General features: G+C 39.8%; 1 protein-coding gene across 3 annotated transcripts; it reads left to right on the forward strand.

The window, feature by feature from the left end:
• Window positions 1–3,438: 3,438 nt before the first annotated feature.
• LOC128736164 (uncharacterized) lies at window positions 3,439–16,511 on the forward strand. 3 transcript variants are annotated; one of them, XM_053830646.1, is made up of 7 exons: window positions 3,439–3,458; window positions 4,023–4,280; window positions 14,786–14,900; window positions 14,960–15,130; window positions 15,188–15,324; window positions 15,383–16,178; window positions 16,240–16,511. In XM_053830646.1, the coding sequence occupies exons 2-7, from the start codon at window positions 4,209–4,211 to the stop codon at window positions 16,266–16,268; spliced, it is 1,320 nt and encodes a 439-aa protein (XP_053686621.1). In that variant the 5' UTR covers window positions 3,439–3,458; window positions 4,023–4,208; the 3' UTR covers window positions 16,269–16,511. The 3 variants fall into 3 exon arrangements, with proteins under 3 accessions (XP_053686621.1, XP_053686620.1, XP_053686619.1); XM_053830645.1 differs by lacking the exon at window positions 3,439–3,458 and adding an exon at window positions 3,477–3,955; XM_053830644.1 differs by lacking the exon at window positions 3,439–3,458 and having other exon boundaries at window positions 3,477–4,280.
• The last annotated feature ends 8,775 nt before the right edge of the window (window positions 16,512–25,286 follow it).

A 25,286-nucleotide genomic window follows, 5' to 3' on the forward strand; every position in this document is an offset into this window, starting at 1 on the left:
GAATGGTGTAGTCTAACTAGCAATACTCATAAAAACTTGTTTTATATAATGAACGTAATTGTTTTATATGTATAGCGATGTATAGCCTAAATCGATCCATCTCTCCACCCAGCAAGAAAACGTTTCCTGATACTTAAATCAATCAAGTGCACTTCTATGAATAGTGTACAAATAGCACAAATATAAATAAATTCTATAAATAAAAGTGCAATTCTATAAATAAACATTTCTATGGTTACAAGCTACAACGCTGATTAACAGTCGAACAATTTGTCGTGAACTTTCACGCTTATTAAAAGTACAGTCGGTGCTTTTGTTAAACTTTGTCGAACAGAGTTCGAAACAAGTTTCTTAAGTCCTTAACGTGAACTTAAAAGTTGTTTTGAAGGGAATTAAAAAATTGTTTTGAACTTTTTAGTTTTTAACAAATATAGCGGTACTTAAGTTCGGTTTACACGTATGGTTCTATATTAAGCAGCCATAAAGTTCAGCGGAACTGATAGTTATCCAAATGAGAACTTCTGAGTTCGTTTTAGGTAAAATTCGAACTTTTGGTTGATCATATGTAGCTCTTATATCATAATGTAGCTCTAAGATATTGTACATAAAAGAGTCATAGCCGGAAACTGAAACAAATAGTTTTTATGATCGTATGGAATTTTATTTAACTGAATAAAAACTCCTGGCTGTTTACAATATTTATGTAGTCTGATTAAAGTAAAATGTTGCTTAGCAAATTCTTGCTGTTCAGTCAAGCAGTCCGGTCGAGCAGTTGAGTCAAGCAGTTGAATCGAATAGTCTAGTCGAGCAGTTGAATCGAGTAGTCTAGTCTAGCAGTTGAATCGAGTAGTCTAGTCGAGCAGTCGGGTCAAGCGGTTCAGTCGAGCAGTTAAGTCGAACAGTTGAATCGAGCAGTTCAGCCGAGTAGTCCAGTCAACTGCTCGAGCTGTCGAATCACACAGTTAAGTCAAGCAGTTGAGTCGAGCAGTCGGATTGTGTGGTTAAGTCGAGCGGTTAAGTTGAGCAGTTTAGTAGAGCTGTCGAATCAAGCTGTCAGTTGAGTCGAGCAATCAAATCGAGTAGTCTAGTCGAGCAGTTGAATCGAGCAATCGGGTTGAACAGTCGAGTCGAGCAACCGATTCGAATAGTCCAATCGAGTAGTTGAGTCAAGCAGTTTATTCGAGCAGTCGAGTCGAGCAGTTGAGTCGAGTAGTCCAGTCGAGCAGTCGAATCGAACAGTCCAGTCGAGTAGTTCAATCGTGCAGTTAAATCGAGCAGTCGGGTCGAGTAGTAAGTCATGCAAATGTGTCAAGCAGTCGAATCGAGTAGTTAATTCGAGTAGCCCACTCGAGCAGATAAATCGAGCTGTTCAGTCAAGCAGTCAAGTCGATCTGTTCAATCAAGCAGTTGAGTCGGACAGTCGAATCGAACAGTCCAGCAATTCAGTTAAGCAGTCCAGTCGAGCAGTTAGGGATGGGAACTATCATTAAAAATCGTTACATATAACCATCAGCAGTTTCAGTACGTTACTGATAACTATCAGTAATTTTACGCATCACGGCATTGTAGCAAAAAAACAGGACATTGAAATAACTGCATCATTCATTGTAATTTTACATTGTAATTTATCAGGTGGACTTCATGGAAGCTCGCGCAACTACCGACCAGATTTTATTCCATCCGACAGATCTTGTAGAAATGTAAATCGGGAAATGGGTACATCGTGTCCTCGGATCACATCTTTATTGATTTCAAAGCAACATACGATACATCGAGACCAGCTATGGCACATAATGCACGAAACTGGTTTTTCGGATAAACTGACGCGACTAATCAGAGCTACATTGGAACTAGTGATGTGTTTCGCACGTTTCGGGGACACAAACGAGTCTCTTCGAGACACGGCGATGGTTGGTACAAAGTGACAGCTTATCCAGTATATTGTTCAACATCACTCTGAGGCGGTGTTCCGACCAGCGGGTATCGAAACGAGAGGCATGATTTTCATTAAGGGTAGAAGTATATGAATCACGACATACTTTCAATGCTTGTGAATCCCAGAGACTTCCATCTACATCTGACGAAAGTCGGTAGACTACGGTGGGCCGGGCACGTCGTAAGGATGCCGGACGACAGAGCAACGAAAACAGTTATTTTCAACAACCCCACCGGCACTGGAAACACGAAGACTCAACATGCAAGATGGCTTGACCAAATCGAAAGCAATTTATGACTTTTGAGACGACTAGAAAACTTGCGACGAATGGCCCAAAATCGAGTTGAATAGAGACGTCTGCTTGAAACAACACGAGCCACCCCGGCTCTAGGCTGCTGACGACAACGACGACATAATGTGTCATTTTCGTCTATCGTACGCAACTACCGACCATTAACTTTAATCCAACTGATTTTTCGACGGGACGACGTAGCTGTATCAGTAAGCATCAATAACTGCGAAACCTTACTGATACTTAGTGATATTATTGCTTACTGATAACTATCAGTAATTAATGCAGTCTATTCGACCAGTCCAGTCGAGCAGTTTAGTCAACCAGTTGACCAGTGAGGTGACTGCACCTCCTCGACATCACTATCTTGGTCTACAGAGTTTGACAGTACCCCCATTAAGTTGGACCCCTCACTATTGTACCCCAAACAACAATGGCCGTCGCATTGATTTTCTATGAAGTGATTTCCCGCCCAGTGTTTTTGACGTTTCAGTTTCAGTCACAGAAAAATGGCGACGTGCCGAGGGGTCGGGTGACTGAGAATACAACCCATTGCTACGAAAGCATGACGTCCTGTCAGGGACTTGTTTTTAGTTTCCGATAAGCCTCTTATGACGTCCTGTCAGAGACCTGGTTTTCGGTACAGTCTCTTATATAAATAGATTATCCAAATTTATCTGACTTCATTAATAAGTCAACACACAAACATGAGGTTGATCTATGGTATTATTCAGTAATGGTATTATTAGACAAAAGATCATCATCACCTAACTTTTTAATAAATGAGCATTTTAGTACATTGATCCACTCGGGAAACAACTGTACACTAACTAAAAGCACTCGGTGCTGTCGCACGTTTAACACGGTTTAATACCTGGTTGATTGTGGTCAAGGAAGAGGCATTTCTTGCCTATAAGACGGCACGTAGGATGAGGAATAAGGGAGAAGAAATGCATTGGATCTCACTTATGGTGATAGCGATGACGATACATACAATACAAGCTATTGCCGGTCGCGCTAAAACACTTCCGAACGAGCTCGGATAGTATGGAGGCATGGGCTAACCGAACGACAACTACACAGCGCGGATGTCCACATACGGACGTGAATTTTGTACGTATTTGCAACCTTGGGTCGGAACCGGGAAACGGGAACGACAACGGGGCATATCAAATTATCCGGACTGACTGTGCTACACTACATGCGGCTTCCAGTAGTGGAGGGGAAAGGGTAAATATGCAAACAGATGGGTGAAGATATATCTGTTACCTGGTGAAGCAAACACAACGGAAAAAAGTCGTACACTTGCGTTCGCAATCGCGAGGGTATTTCACGCGTACGCGACAGTTTTACATGAACCACGCGATAGGAGGAACGGAGAAAATGATCGAAAGTCAACTTCGATATCAATAGTATTGACGCGGTAGTGATTTGAGTGATTAGTTTAAAAACATGGTTTTGTCTTAAGATTAGACATCCTAATCTTATGGTGATTACCGAAAAACCATGGTAAACCACGCTAACCATGAGTCATCCTACCTATGACTGGGTACGAACTCCGCATCCATAGGAAGCGGCGGGGAAGATAGACTGCTCGCTGATATCGTGTCGCGGCTGTCAGTGATATCGTTCAGTGAACAAGGCAAAAATACGCAGATTGATTACGACTTGGAGGAATGAGGCACCAGTCCAGCTCTAATCATCTGGGGGACCTGACCTTCGAGCGTGTATGTGTTTGCATGTTCGCAGGTGCTGATATTGTTTTGAATTGTTTTATATGCTATTTTTCGACAGTAATTCCAAATTCAACGAGAGTGAAATAGTCACCCGTGATCGGAGAATGAGAAAGTGCGCGTTCGCGGATTTGTCAACGGCGAATCGAACGGAAGCAAAAAAATCGTGAAGTGATAAACGGTGTTGGATAACGGCAATAGTTGCACAGCATAGCATCAAGCGGAAGTGCATACCATTACATACATTATGGTTTTCAATTGTACCCTTTGCGGGATGGGCCCGAGGGCGACCATCCTTTTCGTCGGACTAGTGTCAATAGTGAGTAGTATTTATACTAGCAATAATGTTTATTTGTAGTTAGTATATAAATATCACTACTATGTAAATATTTGTAACTATCATATATTTTTCAACAGTTACGTTCTACGGATGATTGAATTACTTTCTTAGAGATAAAATAATTACTGATCCAGCTGTTCTAATGTTGAATATCCAGAAATATTTGCAAGCATGTCATTAACATGCTAATAAAATTTAAAAAAAACTGCCTCAATCCACCATATCTTATCGCTAGTACAATAAATAAGTTACCAAAACATAGTTACCATACATAACATAAGATTGAGTATTTTTACAAGTAGTGATAAGCTACTGGCTTTCCTAGTTTTGTAAATGAATCGAGATTGACGGATTTCGCCCCAACTCGTCTATGGGTTTAATGAAACTTGGTGTACGTGAAGAGTTCATATAAATAAGGAACTTTGCATACTTAGTTTTTCCGAAATTGGTCCGGGCTAATTTTTGAAGGATGCTAAACTTTTTTGTTCGTTTTTTCATATAAAAGATATAATACGAGAATTATAAGACCTGCAAAAATATTATCTCTGGGAGACTTTTAGAAAACATCCTTAACTTTCAATAAATAAAATGAAAAAATAATCAAATTTTATAAAATCTGAAAAAAATACATGTTGAAGTCTAGAAGTGCGATTTGACCACCTCAGAAATTGATGAAATCTTTTTAATACTTACTTACTTATCCATATGGCTCGCTGTCCCTTAGGATTTGACCAATATAATTTGGCAATACACTCAAATCTCGTTTTACGTCTACTACTGGGGGGACATAAAAAAAAATCGGTCGTAAAAAGTGGACGTAATTCAAATTTTGGACGTAAAACGAGAGGACGGTAATTCAAATTTTGGACGTAAAACGAGAGGACGTTAATTCATATTTTGGACGTAAAACGAGAGGACGTTAATTCAAATTTTGGACGTAAAAAAAGTGGACGTTAATTCGAATTTTGGACATAAAATAAATTGATGTTATTTCGAATTTTCTACAACCAAATAACGATTTTTGACGACGACGTTAATTCAAATTTCGTACCTAAAGCATAGTATACAGTTCCAAGCGAAGTGAAAATTGAAGCAAGTGAAAAAGCGTACCTTTTCGCTCGCGGAAAATAGAGACTGTGGATCTCTTCATAATTTCATGAGCTTTCGGTTTACAGTTTATGCGAAGTGAATTGAAGGGTTTACAATTCGAGCGAAGTGAAAAAAATTTAAAACCAATGCGGTATTTACAAGTGGGGCAATGGTGCTGCAGTAGTTAAGTGTAGCGCAAAACATTATCAATACGTTTTTGGAACCGAAAAACCGGTAATAACGGTTAGGCGTGACGTCCAAATTTACAAAAAATCCGCATTGCTCGTTGCGGTATGTTTTTAGAGCCATGAAGTTTTTGTCGCCAATATTAATAAATATTTTCCTTTTCCACACCTCTACACACTCATTGGCTTGAAACGTCAAGTTTTCGCTAGCTGCAGCCTTGTTCACGAGCGTAGGCGCGCGCGAAAGAAAAGTACCCAAGTGAAAAAGATGTCATCCACAATCTTTAATTTCGGTGGATCACGTTTGTTTACAGTTCCGAGTGAAGTGAAATGCAGTTTTTGCGCTAGTGAAAAAGTTGAACGTTTTGTATGGGATTTTCACTTCGCTCGGAACTCTATACTAGGCTTAAAACGAGAGGACGTTAATTCACATTTCGGACGTAAAACGAGAGGGCGTTAATTCAAATTTTGGACGTAAAACGAGAGGACGTTAATTCAAATTTGGACGTAAAAAAAGTGGACGTTAATTCAAATTTTGGACGTAAAACGAGAGGACGTTAATTCAAATTTCGGACGTAAAAAGTGACGTAAAACGAAATCACGTAAAATGAACGGACGTAAAAAGACATTCTAGTGTATAATTTTATATTTGGGATTTGGCAATATAATATCCTACCAACTAATTCGGTCCATTGCTGTGCGGCTCGAGTTTCTCGACTGTCCCACACTTTCCAGTTCATGCTCTATTTGGTCTAACCATCGAGTACGCTGCGCACCTCTAAGTCTGGTACCAACAGGATTCGAGGCGAAACCATTTCTGCAGGGTTGTTGTCCGGCATTCTCATAACATGTCCCGCCCATTGTACCCTTCCAGTTTTAGCAACTTTCTAGATACTGTGTCCGCCGAAGCAGATGACGTTTAAAAACGGCCAATGCTTTCAAGTCCCGGTGAGCGTTGGTCACGTTTCGTGCCCATAGAGGACTACCGGTCTTATTAGCGTTTTATATATGGTACATTTGGTACGAGCGTACCAGACCTTAGGGTCTTGTGGAGTCTGTAGTAAGCACGCAGAACCGTAGCGTGACATTGTGGCGCCCTTGGCGGAAACCCGATTTTACGCCCCTTGTTTCCCAAATCTGTGTTTCTTTCAGGTTTATCTATTTTTTTTCGTATTCGCCCTTTATCCAATACTTTGCTGCACTTAACTTATGCATTGAAAAATGGACTGATTTCGGTTGACGATGAAGCCTTCTATAAAATGGTTTGACGCCCTGCCAGGTGGCTTTACATCGGTTCACCGGAACTTTCGCGGCGACCTATCGAAAGATGGGCAGCTTTTTTTCTGTTTTGGTCACAAAATTATTGAAGTAAATGCTCCGTTTGAGCTTCGTCTAAAATGTTTTTAGGAGTTGGTGATCATCAGTACAACGTTTATCTTCAGCCGGGTCATTTCCTCTAGTGATCTCTTGGCATGATGGCCCAAGGCCAGGGCCGACGCCTTTTGCGTCTTTTGCGCGATAATTCATGATGAAGGCGGCAACTTCCGGTGGGTACTTCGTACTACATCTTCGTATCTTCTCGTTCACCGTAAACCCCGAACGAAATAACAGGGGTTTTAACATTCTCTTCTCGCTGATCGTCAGTCACAGAAGGGTCTTCTTTGGAAGGATATACTTGACGTCATCGCTTATCTTCATGGTGGGGGACGTAACGTACTCAGTCCTCAGCCGGTCGTTGCCTGCCAAGTAGTTTTCGACGCCCATTATGACCACGACATCGTGCTTCGCCGGAAAGATATTTTCATCAGCACCTTCAGCCGTTCGCTAGGTGATTGCATGCTACTCAGACACAACCAGCATCGACTGAAGCTTCCGCATATACATGTTCATTTTGACCCAGTACTTCTTCACCTTTTTTCCGGTTCCTCTGACCTCCCGTCCCAAGACGTGAAACGATGAGACCACTTGCTCTCGGTCTTTATCTTCAACTTCTGCTGCACATTACGGCCGCGCAGCGCTGTCGGATGGCTGGAATCAGGTTTCCGTTCAACGTTTTCCGCTTTCTTGCAGGGGAGGATGTTGTAATTGCCAGATTGGCTCTATTCGGCGGATACTAAGTGCTTCACCATATCCAATTTCTTCGCTACGAGGTGGATCTGCCAGTACGAATAAAGCATCGAGCGTATCTGTTTGCCTTACTGAAATGCAGGCTCTTTTTGGCGCCCTCAAGAGCTAACGCCCTTGGCGGGGGCCAGTCTACCCAACCGCAAGCACGACTTCCGATAAGAATACGTCTGCGTATTTCTACTGCAGTTATTATCCGACGTCATCAACGATCCGAGGTATACTAATTCGTTCACCACCTCGAACTAGTCCCCGTTAACTACCACACTATTGCCTATCGATCGCGCTCACAGATACTCGGTTTTGAACGTATTAACCAGTAATCCAACCTTTATTGCTTCACGTTTCAGTTTGGTATACTGCTCAGCAACCACCTGAAACGTTCTTCCGACAAGGTCAACGTCGTCAGCGAAACCGATAAATTTGCTAGTTTTGTTGAAGATCGTACCTCGCATGATAAAACGTATTTTGCTTATCATTACGGTTTGGTACAGTCCTCACCTTGAAAGACTTCATGCCTTGTCGTTGCTTAGAAGTGTGCACGAATGTTGGCAACATTTTTATTTTACGAACAATGGTACGTACAGAAAAATCTGGTCTCCTCCGTTTTACCTTCGCATCCCTGTGGTGGTTCCTCAGATCCGTTTTTGTTCCACTTCCCTTCTTCCTAGCTGTTGTCAAGCGAGTATCGAACGATTTTAAAACATTGTGCTTGGAGGACATTTAAGCTTTTTGGCAAGTTTTCTTAACGAGAGATCCGGATTTTCATTGCGACCGCACACAATTGCTTTTCGCACATGCTCTTTTTTCGACGCCATTTTACGCTGAGCGCTTGTAATAAAGCAAGTGTTATGTTTTCAGAAAGAACAGACATACGTCTACCACTCTGCAAAATATTTCACTCATTGTTAACGGGAAACTAGCAGTCATTAACTTTTCGTTGGAGAGCCCAATTTCGGAAGCAGTTTTTGGGCCCAAAAGTGGGTTTCTGTTTATAAAAATGTAAATATTGCATTCTTCTTGCCAATCTGAACACAGCGAATATATTTTCATGAACAGAATCTTTGTTTTAAACAAAAAAAAAACTGCTTTTGAAATTAGCAGAATCGATGACGACTAATTTCACCTTAATGTATGTATTTCCGAAGCTGTGTGTGTTTAGGGCTGGCCAAATTTTGTCGCGAACAAGCCTTAATAAATCCAATTTCGCAACTTTTAAGGCTTAATGTCTATAATTTATGTTTATTTTTTGTTAAGGGATGTAAAGTGGTAGACAAAATTCAAATGGCTATAACTTCCAATTCTGTTCTAGTTTTTCTTCAGGGTCATGAAAAAGTTTTTGTTAGATGAACTTTTTTCCTTCAAATATGTACTTCTTTATATTTATGAATAACACAGATAGTAATGTCTTGAAAAAAAGAATTCATTTGTTTCTGAGATTCCCAATTTTGGTAAATCTAATTTTAGTTTCAAAATGCTTATTTTGAGTGAAGAACGTTGGTTTTATTTTTTTCAGTATTTTTTATTGAAAATTCAGGACATTTTCTTAAAGACTCTCATGAATCATTGTTTCGCAGGTTCGTGTTAAAAGTTTTTGAGTTAAGTTTTATAACAAAAAAAAATAATTGAGTTAATCTGGACTTATTTTGGAAAAACTTTCTGATTAGTTTCCTAATTAGATGTGGGCTTTACACCCAATAAGTGTAATTTGATTCTGAAAGGGTCATACCATACCAAACTTTGGTCAAGTTAGCGCGAAATCCATCAAATCATTCTATGTGATATTACGATGTATCATCTAAACGTTTGATTTAGAGCTATATATTTTTTGTGTGAGTTTATTTAGAAAATGTGATTTTATTAACAAAAAGTTTTATTTTTGCTGCTTACATCAAAAACTAACGCTTTAAGCTGTCTAAATTAGTATTCGTTGGCTGAAGTTGATGGATCAGCACGATCTCCATAAACATCAAATAACATTCCTGATTTGGCAGTTAAATGAATATGAATAGTCACAATAGTTGATTTTATTTAGTTTATGATTGATTCTTATCACTAATTAGTTGCTTTTAGTAAGTGCGATGGAGTGTGCTACTTGGGTAAATGGAGAGGAACTGCTGATAGAAAATAAACAAGAATGAATCAAATCTCTAACATCTTTTATCAACTGAACTTTTATTTTTGCTAAATTCTTCAGGTTCTGTTTTTTTGTAAGCGCTCTGGATGTTACTAGTTAGCCTGTAAAACTATGAGCATATATATATATGGGTCATTCCACGGGAAATTTACAGTCAAAATTTTTTTTCTCTTCGGGATATTTTTTTTACGTTCTTTGTTCAAAAAAAATCGACACGTATTTTTGTATTTCGCTGTTACTGTTGGAATTCGCAAGATATGATTCTTTAAAGTATTGTAATCCGAAAAAATCACTATCTTTTAAATACTGATTGTAAACATAGTTTGTAATATCAAAAAATGACTTTCTACCAGATGTGTTCACTATTCCACAAGCTTTCAAAATTGGTATACCATACCTTCTCTCGATTGTTTTTCAATAGTTAAATAGTGCATTTTTATAAACAATTGCAATTTTTTCAAAGTTGGAACTTTTTTTCTCGATTTTTTTTTACTTTAAAATATTTGTTCATCTTTCTCGAAGAAGCATGCAAAATTTGGAAATGGAGAAATGAAAACTTTAGAAGCTATGAATTTTTATATCGATGCGCGCACGTTAATGCAAACGAGCGGACGAATGCGCATGCTTCAACGACACGTTACACTTAATAGAATCAAAGGCGGCCTCGTTATGAAGCTGCCCGTGGGTTAGAACATCGATTGAGCATTACCGCTCGCTTCACATTAACACACGCGCTGAGACATAAAAACTCATAACTTCCAGAGTTTTCATTTCTCCATTTCCAAATTTTGCATGCTTCTTCGAGAAAGATGAACAAATATTTTAAAGTAAAAAAAATCGATAAAAAAAAGTTCCAACTTTGAAAAAATTGCAGTTGTTTATAAAAATGCACTATTTACTAGGTGTGAACGACGTGTTTGGCGTCATCGCTTATCTCCTTGGTGGAGTGTGACCACGACGCCGTGCTTGGCTTGAAAGGTTTCTTCTTTCACCAACACCTTACATGTTACAACACCTTCTGCCACTCTTTCTGGATGATTACCTCATGGTGAGTATAGACATGTATAGCTCTATACATCATGGATTACCTATAGCTTAGACACGACCGGCGTCGACTGACGCTTCTGCATAAAAATTTCCATTTTGGTTAGGTACTTCTTAGCTGTTTGGCTGGTTGCTCCGACCTCCCGCTCCGAAGCGCGGAACGATGTGGCTACCTTGCTCTCGGTCTTCCTCTTCAATTGCCCTTTACGGTAATGCAGCACCATAGGGCGGCCAAAAACAGGATTCTGTTTAACGCTTTTGTCTTTCTCCAGGAGGGAGAGGACATTGTAACTGCCGGATCGCGTACATCCGGAGGACACGAAATGCCTCACAATGTCCAATCTCAAACCCCGTTCCCCCCTTGCTAAACATAGGAAAGACACAAAACTTTACAAAATATATGTGGGGGCCTAATGGGAATCAAATTAGACTTGAAAGGCGACTTAAAATGGGATATTTATTAATATTTATATTTATACTAGTCTTCGAAATTTCGTACAGACAGTTCTTAGTAATTACTTATTCTAAGTTTGAAAGTAGTCCGAGTAACATTAAAATCATAATCGTCAGAAACAGTATTAAATACACGACACCATACGTCAAATGGATTGTTTTGAGCGAACTGAGTACGGTGCAATGGAAGCCTAAAGAAATCAGCTGGGATATTAAATTGGACATGAAATGAAATTCGAAATTGGACTTGAAACTGAAATTACCGATTGCACTTTGAAGAATTTTTTACTACACAGTGAATTTTTGAGAGAAAACGGGGGTTTAAATGCTCTAAAAATAATTTCTGAGGATAAGAGTCTAAAACGAAAAATTCATAGTAATACAGAGAAAAATAATGAGTTAGCCATGAGCAATTCAAATTGTAGATATTTTGCAGTTGATTGGTGCATGAAGCTAAATCTTCATAACCAAATAGTAGGAAATGACTCATTGTGATGTGCCATATCATGTTTTATTGCGACACCATGCGAGAGAACAGATGAAAATATTCGCGTACGCTGTATATTGTAAAGGTTATCAGCTAACGGTATGACTTATGGATGCAAAGAAAAAAAATTGTCCTGTCGTTAAGGTACATTTGCCTGTTACGGATCCGGTTCATATAATAAACACTCGTGTGTACATCGTGAACAACTCGGCAAAAAATCCTTTTCAGTGGCCTGCTTGAGGTTGCACTCTGGAATGAGGACAACAAGAAACTTCAAAGAAAATTATTCTAGAACCTTCAAAATTAACAGTTATGCTAAAAATTGTTATTGACTAAGACTAAAACATCAGTTTTAGTTTAGACAGTTTTATCGGTTTACCACATGTTCTATGTTTGTTACAGTTTTGTTAGCGGAGATCATATCCCAAAGATGTTATCCAAAAAACACATTACTCAAAAAAAACATGCAAATATTTTTTTCGGAATAACAGGTCGGACTCGATTATCCGGATGAAAAAACATTTCTTTATAACGAACACGTTTTGAACGTGAATACATTTCAAAAAACCTATTTACAATTTTTTTTTCACCCGGATAATCGACCTGTATCATCAATTGTTAGACCACAGATTCTATACAGTGACATATTTTACTTGACTATCAAAATAGCATTAATTCTTTTAGCTCAATTATTAGTTTTTTATATAATGATTTGTCGTTGTATAAGTGAAGACAAAAGCAAAAATACATAAGCACTTCCGTAATCTTAGTTACAATTTAAAGTAAATGTCGTTACATGCCGGTTTTCCTTATTGCCGATGAAGGCATAAAAGTCTTATCTGTGTAAGCAAATAATGTTGAAAACACCTATTCATATTTTTATTACGCTATAAAACTATTAACCGATTTTTTGGTTCAAAACTGCCCGAAACATCCGGTGAACACATGCCTGTTTGCTTGAAATCTACTGCCTATGTACATATGAATTTTGACAAAAAGTGCAAGCTGGTCTGATTGCAAATGATACTATTTTGCTATTGCCGACCGTAATACAGAAAAAAATGAAAATTTTTTATCAGCTCATTCAATTCGAAAAACAATAACGAATTGCTAAACGCTGTACAGGGGAGTCATATGATTATCGGATTTGTTATCAGTTTTTGTATAAAGTGCTGTCATTATTTATATGGCAGGATAATACGATCTCGCAGCAAAAAAGCACAAAATTTCTATCGATTACATATAGGAAGACTGATTTGAACGGCATTATATCAATATTAAATGCAACAATCTAAAAATTCCGCATTACAAGTACAAGGTTATAAATTATCCTATATCTTTCACATAGTTTTTATGACACGAAATTTACTTCAGATTCGGTGGGATTTAATTATAAATTTTTTATAAATGCGTTATTTGTACCTTCTTATAGGGTATGTTGCTGCTACGTCGTAATTGCCTATTCCCGTCCTATCCAACACAAATTATTAAAAATATCAGCATTTTTATAACTCACAATGCGAAACTCGTTATTCCATAATATTTAAGTTTGTTGTCTATCATACGCGATCAATTAAAGTTAGCTGAGATCTATTTAAATGCTTTTTATCATTAAAGAAGTTCTACCAGCCAAACTTTCTTCGTTTTTTCGTGCGACGAAGAAGAAAATATCGACTAATCGTTTGAAGATCCGTCATTCATAAATGAAAATAACTCACGCAAGGCATTGTCGTTATTCTTGAGCCAGGAAAAATTGCCTGACCTGCAGAAATTTTGCAGAATAACATTTGTCATGCCGTCCTACACAAGTACACGCGCGTTAGCTGCTTAAACATTGTTGTGATTTTTTAGTTCGGACGATGAAAATTTCGATGGACGAATTTTAAAACAGTACGACAAATTTAAGAAATGACTTTATTTTAGTTGCGTAATTTCATAAATATGCTTTAATAAACGCTTTTCAGTGATTTCAAAGTTCACGGATCGGAAGGTAAGTGTGTTTTAGTCAAATCACCGCAAGAACTTTTGGAGTATTCATTAAATCCATCCAACAAATGATGAAAATTAGAATGGCTTTACTTACTACGACGGGAATAGAAAAAACCTAACTAATTCAGAAATTAGTCTGTGTTCGTGCTAACTCTAACCCGAAATTTATGAACGATGATGCAGTTTATAACAGAGCGACCTATAAACCGTAATGCTGGGGGCTCCGTAGCCGCAAGGTTACCGAGTCTGCTTTAACAAGCAAGTCGTGGGTTCGAATCTTGATAGAATCAAAACCATTCGATATCAAATGACTTTAGCCTGGGTTTATTCTCAGGCCCCTCATTTACCCTTCCTTCATGCTGAATTCTATGTATTTACCCACTGAAGCCTCTTGACAGTGCAAAAGTCCCTCCTATAGTTGTTAAGTGTACTGGTCAGAGGAATGTATGAGGCCTCGCCAGGGACGGCTATAATATGGGATAGTGCTGGCAGCGAGGAATAAGTGGGTAAAGTAGATCAAGCTTTGAAGGAAGGGTAAACCTCAATACACGCATACAATTTAATAAGCATATCGCTCACTTAATAGCGATTATAGCAAAAAGAAATGTAGTGCAGGTCATACAGCAAACACCCGGGCGATATTACAATAGATCAACTATACTATACTGGTCGCAGTGATGTATCCACACTTGGGAAAAAACCCGTAATGCTAAAAGGTTTTACCCTGCGCTTTAAAAAGAACACTGTCAGTTTAACCTGGATAGACTGCCGTTTAATTTATGATCGCTTTGACATCAGTTCAATTAAAACTGAGTGTTAAGGTGGCAGGATATAGTTTATGAATTCGATATTAGTTAGACCGCAGGACACATTTTGAGCTTCTTTTCGACAAGAAATATATTCACGAATCTTTCTGAATAAAAAACAAACTTATTTGAGCTAGGATACAACTAACTGATAATTTTTCTCATTTCAGGCATTCGCCGGTGCATACACCTTTTTCACAGTGTCTGGAATTTTAGCACATACCTGCAGTATTAACATGACTAGATCTCCAGAAATGTACGCTATATACCTCTTCTATCTTCGGTGTAAGAATCGAGTTTGAATTTATGTCCACCAAAAACGTTCCTAATTTAATGATTTGCAGCCTCCGAATGTGGAAACATTAATCTAACCCATTTGGGCCTGCCGGGTTCCATCGCCGAAGTGCAAGTTGACGTTCCAGATGTTGCTGCTGCCGCTCAAAGGACTTATATTTTCTGCATTATCGGAGTTGTCCTATTCGGATTATGGATGATTACCTCTTTCATCATGTTGGGTATATCCTTGTTCAAAATTACGTGTGCAACCTGAAATTTTCAAATCTTATTTACAGGATCAGCCTGTACACCATGTATGAGTCGCTGCTGCATTGCAATGGGAATCATTCCATATACTATAACCCTGTTTCTCGTGCTGACATTCAGCGCAGTCACATTCGTATTCTATCTAATAGATTTCATTGGAAGTTTCGTATGTTTTTGATTTTTTTGCTAATAATGTGACATTCATCAACTCGTAATCTTTGCAGGATATGTATTTCGTAATGGATTTACTGGAAATCCAAAACCAAGAAGTTGTTCGCTATGCATTCGAACAAATCGAAAGCATATATCTAATCGTGCCTTCGCTATTACTGTGGCTTACGGCTAGTTTTGGAGTTATCCTATGGTTTATGTTCCTGATTCTTGCGTTTGTAATGCTCGGAACTGCAAGCCGTCTATGGAATGAAAACAAACCGGCTCCTTCGTATAATAACGTAACTCAAGCCCCAAGAACTATGATGGTACCAGCCCCTGCGCCAAATGAAATGAGGGAAGAACCCAGACCACCGTCAATAAACCTTACCGTTACTGCCGCAAGATACGACGATACAGCTAGACAGCCAAACGATATTTTACCTTACAGAGAAGTTTCACCCAGCAATGTAAATGTTCGTCGTACCGTAGAGCCTTTGAAGAGTGGCCATGAACTTCCACCCGACCACGAAGCAAACAATTATCCGAACGCTCCGCCGAGCCCACTGCGACCAAACACTATGATCAATCCGTACACGGATAAGCGATTTACTTATTTACCCGGTAACCCACAACCGTTTTCTTATCTTGCGGGCCCACCACAAATTAGTCCCCGGAATTCTGCTAACGTCCCAACGGAAGTACGAGGACAGCTGCCGTGGTCATACTTCAAAGGAGTACCAGATCAAGGGCCAGTACCGAGAAGGGCGACCTCTACCCTTAGCGATCATAAAGAGTTCCCCGGTGAGGAGTACAGATCGCCAATGACTAAACCTACTGCTCCCGACGATCGTTCCAGTGACGAAGGAAGTATGATTGAAGTACGCAGTATAAAAACGACATGTGCTAATTGTGTTTTTCTTGTTTCTAGAATGGAGCGGACCAGAATATAGGTATTAAATGTGCAATAAATAGGAGTAGAACCAAAGATGCCATTATCGAACTGTTATGTTTATATAAAATGATAGTATTGTTTGATTTGTAAATAATTGTTAGCATGGCTTAGCACTGCAGTGCAGTGTAGGCTAATTGAACGGTAACATTCGAGTGAGAAACGATAGCAAATTAAATGAAAAGAAATAAAAACGACAGTGTATGTACTGAATACCTATTTCTAGTCGGGACATATTCAGGCCTAAGTTAAGTCGTTCGATCCGGTTTATCCATTTAGATTGAAGCATTTGACACCATGAAGTAAAAATATTCCGTTACGCCTTGTAACGCCCTATATCAGCGCTGAATCGGTGGATCGGATAAATAGAATTTACGCATTTTTACGCGAATTTTGGGCTGTTTGATGGTATTAGTAGCGAACAATCAGGAAACGACGTCAAACTACAAAAACAAACCACGCCGAACAATGGGGTTTGTTTTTGGAGTTTGACGTCACGCTTGATCGTGATAGGTCGGATTCAGGATTTCACCCACACCATGATGAAATTTCTTCATGGCACTAACACCACTTGATCAACATCGCCACACCTGTATATATCACATTGATCTCCAATGGCCCCTAACACCCGTTGTTCGAACATCCTTGTCAACAGCACACATCCAACTCGTGTGGGGACTGCCTTGGCGTTGTCAGCCTCTATCGAGTACTTTGATGACTATTGTCAGTACTTGACCTACTTGCTTGTTCCTCGCTCGGTTTGATCCCGACCAAAGTTCGTAGGGCTCCTTGGACAAATATGCATCTCCGGCAGCTAAAAAGCATCACTTCGGTTTCATTTTTCTTTTTCTTTTGGAGCACTACCGAATGGATGCTCTGAAGGTCACGGAACAAATCGTTTCAGTCCATATAATTGCCTGTCCGATACTCTCTTTGGGATACGGAACAAATAGTCTCGTATCTCCAGTGTGCAAAGAAAATATTAGCTCTGCTTGTAGTAGTACTCTTTCTGCGTTTGTCTCCTTCTGCATAAGATGAGTGGTCGTAAGAGAAAACAGTATTCAGGCATCATTCGGAGGGAGAGCAAACGGTTGAACAGAAAACGAAAGCACTTGGTCGTTGTGAAAAGCAGATTGCTCTGCCTCCGTTAGTCTTTACCATTAGTAAAATTCTTGAGATCTAGTTTTTGCTTAATCCGTTGTGTTTACAAGGAACAGTGAACAAATTGTTGCGAAAATGTTACTAGCCGACTTTTTTTGACTTTGTAACTGCTCGTAACGGAAAATTAACTGTTTTGCGACCAGCAAGTTGATGACAGTTTGGAAAAAGGTTTCATTTGTGTCACTTGATAACTATTTGGTAACTCGTAACTGAAAGGTGACTGTTTTGCGACGACCAAGTTGTTGACAGTTCGAAAAAAAGGTTTCAATTTGGTCATTTGGTAACTACCTGGTAACTTTTTGAGATTTTTGTCACTAGAAAACTAAAAAGTAACTATTTTTAATTTTATGTAACCTAACTCGTTACAAGTATCCTAAATGTAACTGCTGTGCAACCTTTTTGTATTTTTTTATTTTTATGATTAGTTACAAGTGCTACTTGGGTACAACAGATTTAATATTGGTTACCGTATAACCGATACCGTAACCAGGCCGAAGGCTAAGGTTACGTACAACTAGAATGTAACTGAAATGTAACCTTCTATGATTAACACTGGTGGTAACTGTTTTATTCAAACTGAAACTATTCTTTGATATTAAATTAACACTTTCTTTTCACAACAATCACTAAAAAATACCTTTTCCCGATATCAACAATGTGAACAATGAACAATGGCTGCTTAAAATCATTTCATGCAATATGCCGAAAACGATACAAAACTTCAAGGACGATGGTGTAGTAGTTAGAACCAAAGGCAAAATGGCTATGAATTTTACTGTGATAGAAGTGATAGCGAAAACAACTTGATTTTTAATGGTTTCTAGGTGAATGCTCCACTAATTCATTATTGCTAAGAATAAATTTAAAAAATCAAAAAATTAAAATTTAAATTTTTATATTTGATTTACAAAACATCAATTTTTCAAAGAAGTAAGTAACGAAAAGCTATATTAAATAAGAGAGCGTGAATTTTTCAAAGCTAGAATCATGCATTTCACCATAAATTTGAAACTGCATTAAAATTTGTGTTGAAATAATAATTTATACACTCTTCTATATTCAACAGTTAAATTTACTGCTTGACGTTGACAGCCATAGATTGAAATAATAAACCTGCTACATTTTCGCTATGTAATAAAAGTTTCAAGATAACTGATTTTCCACCAATTGAAAGTCAATTTACAGTTTATGTGTAACTTCAATAGTAACCATTTTGTAACTATACATGTTACATATTGGTTATTGAGTAACTGTTAATGCAACCAGATTTAGTTACATAAGTTGCGCTATTTCGGTTACACAACTGTTATATTTTAGGTTACTGTAACCGAAGTTTTACATTTAAATTTGTCGCATATCAGCCGCTGCGACTCAATTGTGACAACGTGTGCTACTTGGGGGACTTCTTGTTACCAATTCGTTGAGCGTCTCTACACACGCAAGTCGGCTTCCATCTGGCCGAAGCACCTAGCACGTTGGGGTTTTCTATTCCTGGTGCCGGTGGGGCTCTTGAAGAGAAAGGATTTCACTGCACAGCAGCCCGGCATACTTGTGACGTGCCAGACTACGATGGGAATCTCTCCAAGTAGTGCGTGGTTCATAAGTCTACGCCGGTTTCGGGTTTCCGTTTGTGCTCTGTCAAAAAATGAAATGAAACAAAAATAGTCCGCAACATCTTTCGTTCAAAGTGCAATGTATGTCTTCCGTAAGCAAAGTTATAGTCCGTAGATAACTGTCGTCCTGACTGACGTTTTCTAGATCTGAACGGCGTATGCGTAGCTTTGAACGGCGTATGCATCTTGCGGAGGGCTTCCAACTTGAATGCGTCGTTGAATATCTATACTCATATAATTGACGTCGGTGACCAGAGACCAAAGAAATATAGGAACTCATTAGCCCTTCATCGCTCTCAATAGTCTCTGTCTGTGGGAGGCGAACGTAATTTTCTCTGGAGCTTCTACTATTTGTAACCCAATCCTCGTAGCCTCTGCTTTTAGTTTGGCGTAGATAGTAATGGGTTACGTACGTTGTACGTACGTCTACTAATGGTGTCGTACGTAACAATTGTCGTACGTTGCCTGCAGCTAATAAACGATTAAATACTGTGTACCGTCGGTGCATTGTGCACCTGTAGGGATAAAATAGACTCTACAGTGGTTCACTGCCTCTTATTCAGCTAGTCCTATCCCTACCTCCTTGTGGTGCCAGCCGGGATACGAGTAACCTTGGTGGAGATCGGGTAACCAGCCCCGGTGGAAGCCAAGGTCGTATGCTGACAGGGAATTAGGGCTCTTTTGAGCTTCGTAGGTTATCCGGCGAAACAGGGGGTTGGCGTCACCTCGAAAAAGAAAGGAGTAATGATTGAAGAACGAGGAAGTTTAGACTGGAACAACTGCAATGAAAAAAGACTATGGATTGGAAACTCGGGACGTGGAACTGCCGATCTATCAACTTCCAAGGGTACTCGAGTGCTCTCCGATGTATTGAAGAGCCGCAAGTTCGACATCGTGGCGCTGCAGAACGTGTGCTGGAAGAGCTCAACGGTACGTACGTTCAGAGATGCACATACCATCTACCAGAGGTGCGGCAACACACACGAGCTGGGTACAGCTTTCATAGTAGGGTAGAGTGGTGCAGAATGCGCACAAGCAATTGTGGTCGAGCAGCCCCCGTGCAAAGTGTACCCTGTACAAGACGCATATTAGACCGGTTGTGCTCGGATTTTTCGAAAGACGAGTGCCAAGAACGATCTTCGGCGGCGTACAGGAGAACGGAGTATGGCTTTATGGCGAACCCAGTATCCGAAAGGTAGCTAAAGCTGGACGGATACGATGGTCAGAGTATGTTGCAATGCCGGACAACTACCCTGCAAAGATGGTGCTTGCCTCAGATCCGGTAAGGAACAAGACCACCAAGAACGCAGCGAGCAAGATCGTTAGACCAGGTGGAGCGAGATCTGGCGGATAGTACTCGGTGTCCGAGGAATTCGAGAGCGGTAGACCACAACCGAGTAAATTGGAGAAACCTTGTTCAACAGACATTGTCTTAGGGTGTTAAGCCACAGTAAGTAAGTATATGTTATACAACGCTCCGGTGTTGCTCGTCAATCTGCATGTGCATACACAATGCGTTTGGTTATTTGTCGCTAACAGTTTCTACTCTATTCGCAAAATAATACAAATTGAAAATGATATCTTAATTATCACTTATTTCACCTTAATCCAATATGCACGATAAAATTTAATATGCCTATGCTGCACAATCACGGAAACTTCTAAAAGTTTTATTTATTTATTATTTTTTATCCAACCAAATCAAACCAAATTGATCAGGATGATCTGACCGTACCTAAATTTTAATTTTTCTACTCACGGCTATATATTTTTTAAGTTAACAAAGCTATCTGGCTGATGTAGCTTTTTACCACAATAAGCTTTATGCTCTACAGCTTGTAGAACCTAGCGAAATGCTTCATTATATTATTGTGTTTCCCGATGATGCTTTAGGACTCGCCAGGGCTGCGAATAAAAAACTGTTTGTTTGTTTGTCTTTTATTGTCTAGTAGCGTAAGGTTTACCCTTTTAAAAATGCTACTTCCGATTTGTCGTTAAGTATAATAAAGTCTTACATTTTTACACAATTTCTTAAACTAAAACTATTACACTAATTACGATTCCAAAATTTGATGCAGCCTCTCTTAAAAACTACTTCGGAATTTGCACGCTTTACTATAGATGGTAAACAGTTCCAATTTATTACACCCCGGACGAACAATGAGTTGGCGTAATTCATGGTGTTATTTGCCGGTATAACTAAATTTTGCAAACGTCGACCGCGGGCATGTATCAATTTTCGGTACAGTGTGGCTGGAGCTTGTGTTGCTGTCAGCTTCCTCAGGAAAATGCAGGAAAGATACGAGTAGAAGACTTGCAGCGGGCATCCCAACAAGTTTTTTTGGAGGTGGGTCACGTGATCATACCGGCTTAGCCCAAAGACAAAGCGCACACAGCAATTTAGAGCTACTCGAAGGCGATCGAAGCATACTGTACTGAAGCGAACGTGAAAGACATCTCCGAAAAGAAAATGCGGTAGGATTAGCGATTTGAACATTTTTAGTTTAGTTTCAACCGGTGCCGCAGACATACACACATATAACGTCCGCAAACCAGCGTAGATCTTTCCGCACTGCTGTGTTATTAGGCCGTCCCATTGAAGATCGCTTTGGAATATAAATCCCAGATTACTAACCTTTTCTGACCACTGAATATTCTTGCCGTCCATCATGATGGCGGGTATCGATGACATTGACCTGTCAGTTCTTCGACGTCTGCTTGTAACTAACAGTGCCTTGCTTTTGTCAGCGTGAATCACCAAACCAATCAGAGATCATTTCCAGGTCTTCATTCACACTGCTGATTATATCGCGCATACTCGGGCCGAGTCGTCCAATGTAGAGTTGAACATCATCAGCATACATTTGGATAGAGCAATACCTGAGAACCGTTGGAAGGTCATTTATGTGGCAACAGAACAACAAAGGGCCAAGTACTGAGCCTTGGGGTACACCAGACATTACTTCTACCATATTCGAGAAGCTGCAGAACACCGTTTGTTTTCTTCCTTGGAGATACGACTGGAGCAAGTTCACAGCTGCAGAAGAGAAGTTGAATTGTGCTCCCAATTTATCCAATAGTTCCCGATAAGGAATGGTGTCAAAAGCTTTCGAAAAATCCAATAAAAGCAGTATGCCTACTCCTTTTTTATCGACTATTCCCGCGAAGTCATCGTGAACCCTCAGCACGGCGGTTTTGATGCTTTGACCTAAACGAAAACCAGCTTGGTATTCACTTAGTAGGTTGTTTCTGTCAATATATGAAGTCATTTGCTCTTTGAGAAGTTTCTCGAATATTTTTGACAATCCGCATAATATGCTTATAACTGTCGAAAAAAAAATATACGGAATGAAACACCCAGGCTTTAGTTTGCTTTGAAACGCCTTTTCGTATGTTCTACCCGTTGACAGCATCATCAGAGACACTGAGGTCAGGGTGGGTTTGTAATAAAAAAAATTGTCAATATGTTTTGTAAGTCAATATTTTAGCACAGACAAACAGACATAACTCTTGCAAGAAAAATCAACAAAAAATATCGTACCTCACATTTAGACTGACCACTGGCACCATCTATGATCGACATTCCCAAATATTAAATAGCAACATCTCTCGAACTAGCAAGTGTTTTTATGGGGCGTTCCCCTTCTTTCGTTAAAAAGCGCCACTTTGACCAAAACGGAGACATTCCCAACTAAGCCCAAATTTGAAATGATGGTTTAATCACAGACTAACAGACGTAACACTGAAGCCTCATTCCATCGCCAATAAAAACGATCATTTCAAATTTTCACTAAAGCCAAGACACAAACAACAGTCGCTGCGCGAGAGTACCGCTCGACTGCGCTGACGCTGTTATCAGCAGACCCATAGCGTGATATTGTGGCTTCCTTGGCGGAAACCCAATTTGGCGCCCCTCAATACTTTGACCACAACATTATTGGCTTAAATGCTCCGTTTGCTCCGTCCTTTGCGCGATACTGCTCGACAAAGGCGGTAACTTCCGGTAGGTACTTTATATTATATCTTCGTATCTCCTCGGTCACCGTAAGCCCCGAACGAAACAACAGCGGCTTAAGTATTCTCTTTACGCTGATCGTCAGCTACGGAGGGATGTTCTTTGGGAAGATCTATTTGACGTTCTCGTTTATCTTCTTGGTGGGGGACGTAAAGCACGCGGTCATCTACCAATCGTTGCCGCCCAGCGTCAAGTAGTATTCGTCGCTCATTATGACCGCGACATCGTTCTTTGCCGGAAAGATGGTTTCACCAGCACCTTCAGCTGTTCGCATAAAAATGTTCATTTTGGCCCAGTACTTCTTCATCGTCTAGCTAGTTGCTCCGACCTCCCGATCCGAGGCGCGGAACTATGAAACCATTTTGCTCTCGGCTTTCATTTTTAACTTCTACTGCACGTTACAGTCGCGCAGCACTGTCTAGTGGCCGAAGCCAGGTTTTCGTTTAACGCGGGGAAGGATGTTGTAATTGCCAGATTGACTCAATTCAACTGGTACGAAGTGGTACACCATGTTCAACTTCTTCGCTCCGGGGTGGAGCTGGCAGTACGAACACAGCAACGAACGTATGTAATTGTTTGACTGTTTTCGCCGTGGCTGCTGCATGCAAATCAACTGGAACGTGGCATGAAAAATCGCTCAATCCAGCTTTTTAATGCATATGTTATTGCTAATGCTTTCCTGAAATGCAGGCCCTCAGGAGCTAGCGCCCTTGGCGAGGGCCAGTCTGGCCAACCGCACGCTGCGGCGCTGGTTATCAGATAATATACAAGTAAATTTATAGCATTGCTAAATTTATAGCGACCCGCTCTGCGTAGCTCGAAGACTACACCAGGTGATGCTAGTGTTTTTTGCAAGTGTTAGGGATGTCATTGAAACGATGTTGTGTTTGAAAATTTGTTCGAAGTGTTACGTCTGTTAGTCTGTGGTTTAATGGTGACTGAAACCTATGAACCTGAAGCAATTCTTCAAATTACTTTGGCAATCAAAGGGTAACCTTTAGCGAATAGACTGGCGACTGATAAGGCTTTGACTCGACCTCTCGTCATACATCGAGAAGATCATAGAAGTGTTGTTGTATACGGATACTCTTCTTTTTGGGTAAAAGACATGTTCCGTACCCCTTTCAGTCCCGTACCGAGGTCACTCATATGCCATTAGATGAAAATCGCACAAAGATCATACGATCCATACCATCGTAGATTGTATTTTGCCATAACTTTGTCATATTTTGTTTTACTGGTAAGCGTTATTTTTGTATACAGCATAAACATTCGTTACTTCCGCAACACAAATAAAGCCCAAAGTTGAATAATAGACTCGGAACTACACTGAATTACCACCATCTCTTATCATTGGAATGATTTTAAAGCCGTTGAAAGATTAAAAGGAACCGTCAAAGAATAGCAGCAACCCGAGGAATGCGCCTATGCTTGCGGCAATTCTGTTTCTGATAAGAGCGAGCTGACCGCAATCAGACCGGGAGTAAAGATTTGGTTTATGTGTCTGCTGTCCTGACCTCCTGTTCGAGTTAAACTTTCGCCAACAAATATCAACGTTAAGGGGGTTCTCAGTCTAATTGGTTTATATGTTAAAAGAATTTTTTCCCTGCTTCATATGAGTAATTTTTTAGTTTATAACATTTGTCATGTAATTAACACCAGTGCAGTGGGATCGGCATGTTAGCAAAAATTAAGTTACTCATCTAATCCCCCGAGTGCTCCACCGTGAAACTACCCGGTGTTATCAGAAGTCGCAACCCTAACCATGCAGGGCTACTGACGATAAAATTTAGATACAAGCTGATTCAATTTATGAGCCGAACTTCTGTTATCAGCAGCCATTTGGGAAGCGCAGAGGGGCTACTCGCACAGAACACTCAGGGAAAGGTGTGGAAGTGCTGATAAGATTTTCACCTGTCCGCCTAGGTGCTGGGCGGTTCGACCACTTTCGATATCGGCTTCCTTCGTCGTGTTCGATTGAGTTTCGTAGTAAGAATTTGAACCTTTTTCGGGTTGGATAAGAAGCGCGGTTTCTGTGGGTGGTTAGTTACAGTTTAGTTGCGGCTAAGTATTTACGCGCTCAATAAGTGTGTTATATTTTTTTTCGCTAGATAGCTAGTTGGTAGAAAATGTGATCGGAAGTATAAAAAACAAGTTTATTTTTTTCGCGATACTTTATATTATACACAACATCCTACTATTTCCATAGCGATTTTGATTAAGTTTATTCGTTAGAA

This window comes from Sabethes cyaneus, chromosome 2, assembly GCF_943734655.1.
Source record: "Sabethes cyaneus chromosome 2, idSabCyanKW18_F2, whole genome shotgun sequence".
Classification (NCBI taxonomy): domain Eukaryota; kingdom Metazoa; phylum Arthropoda; class Insecta; order Diptera; family Culicidae; genus Sabethes; species Sabethes cyaneus.